This window comes from Betta splendens, chromosome 10 (assembly GCF_900634795.4).
Source record: "Betta splendens chromosome 10, fBetSpl5.4, whole genome shotgun sequence".
Lineage (NCBI taxonomy): Eukaryota > Metazoa > Chordata > Actinopteri > Anabantiformes > Osphronemidae > Betta > Betta splendens.
In genome coordinates this window covers 10,099,072-10,104,345 of record NC_040890.2, presented here as the reverse complement: position 1 = coordinate 10,104,345, position 5,274 = coordinate 10,099,072, and the positions used below count along the sequence as shown (strand labels likewise).

At 47.7% G+C, this 5,274-nt stretch overlaps 2 protein-coding genes across 2 annotated transcripts; both read left to right on the top strand.

The window, feature by feature from the left end:
* The first annotated feature begins 139 nt into the window (after positions 1-139).
* On the top strand, positions 140-2,168 carry LOC114864623 (5-hydroxytryptamine receptor 4-like). The gene has a single exon (XM_029165520.3). It carries the CDS (start codon positions 502-504, stop codon positions 1,570-1,572), a length of 1,071 nt encoding a protein of 356 aa, XP_029021353.1. The 5' UTR covers positions 140-501; the 3' UTR covers positions 1,573-2,168.
* Positions 2,169-3,306: 1,138 nt separating this feature from the next.
* Positions 3,307-4,435, top strand: LOC114865058 (gastrotropin-like). Its single transcript, XM_029166079.2, has 4 exons — positions 3,307-3,477; positions 3,578-3,738; positions 3,835-3,924; positions 4,009-4,435. The coding sequence occupies exons 1-4, from the start codon at positions 3,411-3,413 to the stop codon at positions 4,066-4,068; spliced, it is 378 nt and encodes a 125-aa protein (XP_029021912.1). The 5' UTR covers positions 3,307-3,410; the 3' UTR covers positions 4,069-4,435.
* Positions 4,436-5,274: the final 839 nt, after the last annotated feature.

The window sequence follows — 5,274 nt, the reverse complement described above, 5'->3', positions numbered from 1 at the left end:
TATCGTGTGGTTTGTGTCGGAAACATCTGAAGATCAACATCTGACAAGCGATCGATACGTGAACAAACTTAGCTCTGTGCCCACATGTCGCCTGGAGGCGAATCCCGTTCACTTTTTAGATGGAACAACGGCGATTGCAGCAGTGTTTAAAGATGAAATACGTCCAGAGAGACGAGAGCGAGTCCCAGTGAGCGGAGCTCAGTGTAAACAGGCCAATCCGGAGATATCAGAACTTCTACACTTACCTCATCACTCACTCCGGGCGAATGCCAGTTAATGATTGACTCTTGAAGCCTTTGTTGTGAGAATAAATCAATATTGAACGTACGCGCGCACACACACAGATGAACAGACAAACACAAAGGAGTGCGGTACACGCCGTGCGGCTTCATATGCTGAAGGAGCTGATGCAGACGAGCCAGCGGGACATGACGGCACTCGGGGAGAAGGCATCCGCGTGATGGGGAGCACGGATTTGCTGTGAGCGGCCGAGGCTGCGTCATGATTCCCACCGCGGACGACAGCGGCGCCGGTCCCGGCCCGCTGCCCGGCGCCGCTCTCCGAGTCCTGGCCGCGTGCCTGCTCGTCCCCGTCCCCGTCCTGGCCGTCACGGGGAACCTTCTCATCATGGCCGCCGTGGCCCGCATCCAGAGCCTCTGGACGCCCACCAACGCCTTCGTGGTGTCGCTGGCCGCGGCCGACTTCCTGGTGGCGGTGCTGGTGATGCCCTTCAGCCTGGTGCGCTCCGTCGACCGCTGGCGCTTCGGGGACGGATTCTGCCGCGTCCACTTCATCCTGGACGTGACCTTCTGCACGTCGTCCATCTTCAACCTCAGCTGCATCGCCCTGGAGCGCTACGTGGCCGTGTGCGACCCGCTGCGCTATCCCGCCCGGATGTCCCCGCGACGCGTGGCAGCGCTGCTGCTGCTCTGCTGGACTCTGCCGCTGCTCATCTCCGTCCTCTGCGTCTCCCTCGGCGCCTCCAGCCCGGCGCCCGCGGCGCCGTCCAACAGCAGCGGGGCTCAGGCCTGTCCGGCCACCTTCAGCGTCCCCTTCGCTTTCGCCAGCTCGTCCATGTCCTTCTTCGTGCCCATGGTGTTCATGCTGTTCACCTACGGGAGGATCTACGTGGTGGCCCAGAAGCAGGCCAGGTGGATTCACGCCGTGCAGCGCCACAGCGAGCAGCTGCAGATGAACCGGAGCCGGCGCAGGGCCACCTCCAGGCCCGTCCGGGCCTACGTGGAGAGGTTCACCCTGAAGAGGGAGAGCAAGGCGGCCAAGACGCTGGGCCTCATCATGGGCGTCTTCCTCGTCTGCTGGCTGCCCTTCTTCTGCCTGAACATGATCCATCCTCTGAAGGGCTACACCGTCAGCCCGCTGATCCTAGAGGCCTCCACCTGGCTGGGCTACGCTAACTCCTCCCTCAATCCTTTCCTCTACGTCTTGTTCAATAAGAACTACCGCCGCTTGTTTGCAGCCTGGTTGGACTGTGGGACGCTGGGCCGACGCCTTTCATTAAAGTTTGGCAGACCAACGCACTCTGTTGTTATGTTGGAGACCATCTCAAGATGACCACTGTGTGTTAGCCTCACGTTGTATATAGCAGTTAGTGTTGTTGTGAACCTATATCACAGCAGGTTTATCTTTATTCTATATCTACAATAAATGAGTCCCTATTATGTCTGATGTATGATTGATTCACACTCTCTACTATAAGAAATCAACAGCTGATGATTTGACCTGATGGTATTCCTATTAGATATTAGAATTCCTAGCTGGACGTTTTTACTGCTGCTACAAACAACCTGTTGTATTTTACAGGAGGCCAGTTCTTCAGCCTTGGTATATGAAGACTGAACACACAATTATATTGTGATTGTTTTTATGTTACACCTTTTATTCTAGATCTAAATATTTTAATTGCGCTTAAAAACTTGCTCTAGCTTTGATGCTTTAATTGTGTATATTCCTTCATGCTGGTATTGATATAACTTTATATTATCAAAACAAATGAAATATTAAAAAAAAATCATTAATTTTATTTTTTTTATTCTATTACTTAACATGGTTGGCTGAATAAATTGTGTTGTTTCAAACTAATCTCATGTCTGGCAAATCATCCTCAACTTGACATAAACACAGGAAATAAATTACCCGGATTTGTCCTAAATCGAGTCCTCGTCTTATAGTTTAATTGGACGTAAAGCTGGAATGAAAAGAAAATGTGAGTGAGTTCACGACTGGTGACCTGAAGAGGTGACACACGAGGAGGAAACGAATTTGGGTGTGGCTGGACCTTTAAGCTGTGACTTCATGGTAAGTCAACAAAATGTAATGTGGCGTAAACGGCAAACAGAGGAGAAAAAGTGAGCTGCTGCTGCTTCACTGCTCGTCAGGCTGCGACAAAACTAGATAGAGAAGCACAATTTAATTCAGTTGAATAGAAAACATGAGCAGCGCTGGTTCGGCTTCACGCAGAACCTCGACTTCCTTGACATGCTTGAACATAAAGCCTCCACAGGCTCATATGAGGCATTTGCGTTTAGCTTGATTTGAAACTATTACACACTTTATATAGAATCAGTTTGATTCTTCCCATAACTATAAATGGGTTTTATAACTGGTATTATTAGAAGATTTACATCTGTCAGATTCTGTATAAATGCAGTAAATGCTACCTGTGGATATTCTCATCACCAAACCAGGTTTTTTCCCGTGTTCATGGCTCAGATATGTGATTTTGTAGACACTTCCAGCTCAGACTAACCAATCCTGCCTTTATCTTCGTTTCTGAAGGATAATAAAAGTCCTAGGTAGCAGCGCCCACACCTTCGTAAGAGGGACTTATCTTCACAGGCCTCCTTTCAATTTGTTTCACTTATTCTGGCTGAAAGGCTGCTCTGAAAAGACCTGAGCCTTATGTATTTGTTGAAAGGGCTTCATCTTTTCATCATTACATCGGCCCTTTTCAAACATCTTTCTTCTTCCTCTCTGTCCATTTCGCATCAGACGATGAGGAGGCCACAGCGGTGCACGACGGGGACGAGTTGCAGCCACGTGTCCCGTTTGAAAAGGATGACGGCAACATGTGGACGTGCCCTAACTCCTGTTCTGTACGCGCTCGAACCTGCAAATCAAACGATGAAACAATACAGGGGAGCTGGAAAAGCCTGATTTTCTCAGGAGCGTGGAAATACTTGGAGTATTTGACAGGCGGCAGCTTCTCGACTGCAGTCATGTCTTGCATAAGCGCTGCAGCCATTAGTTCCACACGCGGCGAAATAGGAGGAATGACACAGTGACTGTGCGCTGTGAAGGAGGATAGGTTGGGCAGCATTTCCACTGTGACAGGCCACACCTTCGTTTTCATTTGGCTCCAGCTCCTCTCCTTCTCCTTCTCTTTCACCATCATGCATTTCTCTGGAAAATATGAGCTGGAGAGTCAGGAAAATTACGAGGCGTTTCTGGAAGCAATAGGTTGTACTTATTATAATATTTATAAGATACTGGGATGAATGTGGATACATATGGGATGAGAAAAGTTTTTTTTTTTAAATCCACACCTTCTCTGTCATAGGACTTCTCCACGCCAAGACAGACCACAAAGTGATAACAGAGGTGGTTCAGGATGGGAACGACTTCACCTGGACACAGACCATTCCCAACTGGACCTGGTCCAATAAGTTTACCGTGGGCCGGGAATGTGAGCTGACGACAATGACAGGCTCAGCCTTCACGGTGAGTAAACAATAAGCGCAGAGTCCGCCAGGGATTCACAGCGCGACAGCGTTTCTGTGGTCGGGCTCATTTCACTGTTTGACTTTCTATCTGCAGGCGCTCGTCAGAGAAGACGGTGGCAAAATTTCAATCCAGTTCCCTCAGTATCTGTTCACGGCAGAGATGACAGACGATAAACTAGTAATGGTGAGATAAATGATCGCCGCACAAAGCAGGGCAGAGCCATTTTGTGCCTAAATCACACAATCGTAAATCTTTCCCATTATGTAGGTTTGCGAAACTTCAGGAGAGAAGGGTGTGACATTCAAAAGAGTGAACAGGAGGATCTAGTGCTGCAAGACCCAACATGCTGCGGTGGGAAGGAGGACACGATGAAAGCGCTCGCTCCACCTCCTCCGAGTGAGAAGCGATGACCCCCCGTCTCCCGAGGAGCAAGTGATGCTTTCTGATTCTACCCGAGGGTTCTTCCCTGTGACGACCAAGTGTGAAGCAAGAGGAAAAGGAAAGAAACATGCTGCTTAGTTTGGCAATTAATACAGACACTACTGTGTAAGAATACAGGTTTAAACATATGTCCACTCAGTCATAAATGTGACTAATATGTGTTGAAAATGCCCGAGGTTCTGATAGTTTCAGACATGCTTTCATCATTGTTGTGTTTTTGGGGATTTTAATAAAGAGAAATCAGAAAAAAAGACATTTGAATTTCTTTCAGGTCATTTTTTCCCTGCTTTAATCTAGTTTATATGTCCCCAATATCTTACACAATTGTTCTTCCTTTACCTGAAAAGCAGCATGCTGTACTATATCACAGTCATTCCACCAGGTCAGTCTGACATTCAAAAGGCAAAAGTAACTAACAAGGAGGTTTACAATCTAGTAAAACATTGTAACATCTGTAACATTGGCTCAAACATCTGTGGTCAAAGAAACTGCCAGTTATCAGAAGAGGTCGCCTACTTTAAGCATAGCAGCAAAGCATCGACAGAGGGAGATGCAGCACAGACAGAGGAAAACGGGTGACTGGACCCGTCACATCAAACTCACAGCTCCTCTTTACCTTTTCCAGCACTGGAGTGTGAAAAGTCTTTATCTCTCAGTGAGCACGCTTCAATTTCTGGCTCTGAAAGACGTTGCTTTGACTGTGGAAAACATACACTGGAGTTCAAATTAAAGAAATGAACCTTTTATTTGAGCCTTGCATAGTTAAGTAGCATTCCTGATGGTTTCGTCAGTTTTACTGAGGCCACAAATGAAGTGTTTAGACCTACTGTGTCACATAAACTCCCTCCTTAAAAAACGAGGCCTCCTGGTTGGTCACCGAACTTTTTATCATGTTCTGTTCTTCTCTGTAATTGCTGCTCTGCCTTCACTTTACAATGCAAACAAAACTAAATGAAGCCACACGTCTGGCTCGTCTTTGTCTGCGGAGGAAAAGTAAACGGCTGCAGACACTGGAGCTGAGCAACGCTGGGCCTCAGAGAAACGTCACATCAATGGAAGAAATATTAGCACAGTCAAACACATGGTTTGCTG

Bases quoted from the DNA above. Each gene is read 5' to 3' on its own strand.
- LOC114865058 (XM_029166079.2), top strand. From the start codon at position 3,411: ATGCATTTCTCTGGAAAATATGAGCTGGAGAGTCAGGAAAATTACGAG. The intron at 3,478-3,577 runs GTTGTACTTATT...TCTCTGTCATAG, and splicing joins GGCGTTTCTGGAAGCAATAG to GACTTCTCCACGCCAAGACA. The intron at 3,925-4,008 runs GTGAGATAAATG...CCCATTATGTAG, and splicing joins CAGACGATAAACTAGTAATG to GTTTGCGAAACTTCAGGAGA.
- LOC114864623 (XM_029165520.3), top strand. From the start codon at position 502: ATGATTCCCACCGCGGACGACAGCGGCGCCGGTCCCGGCCCGCTGCCC.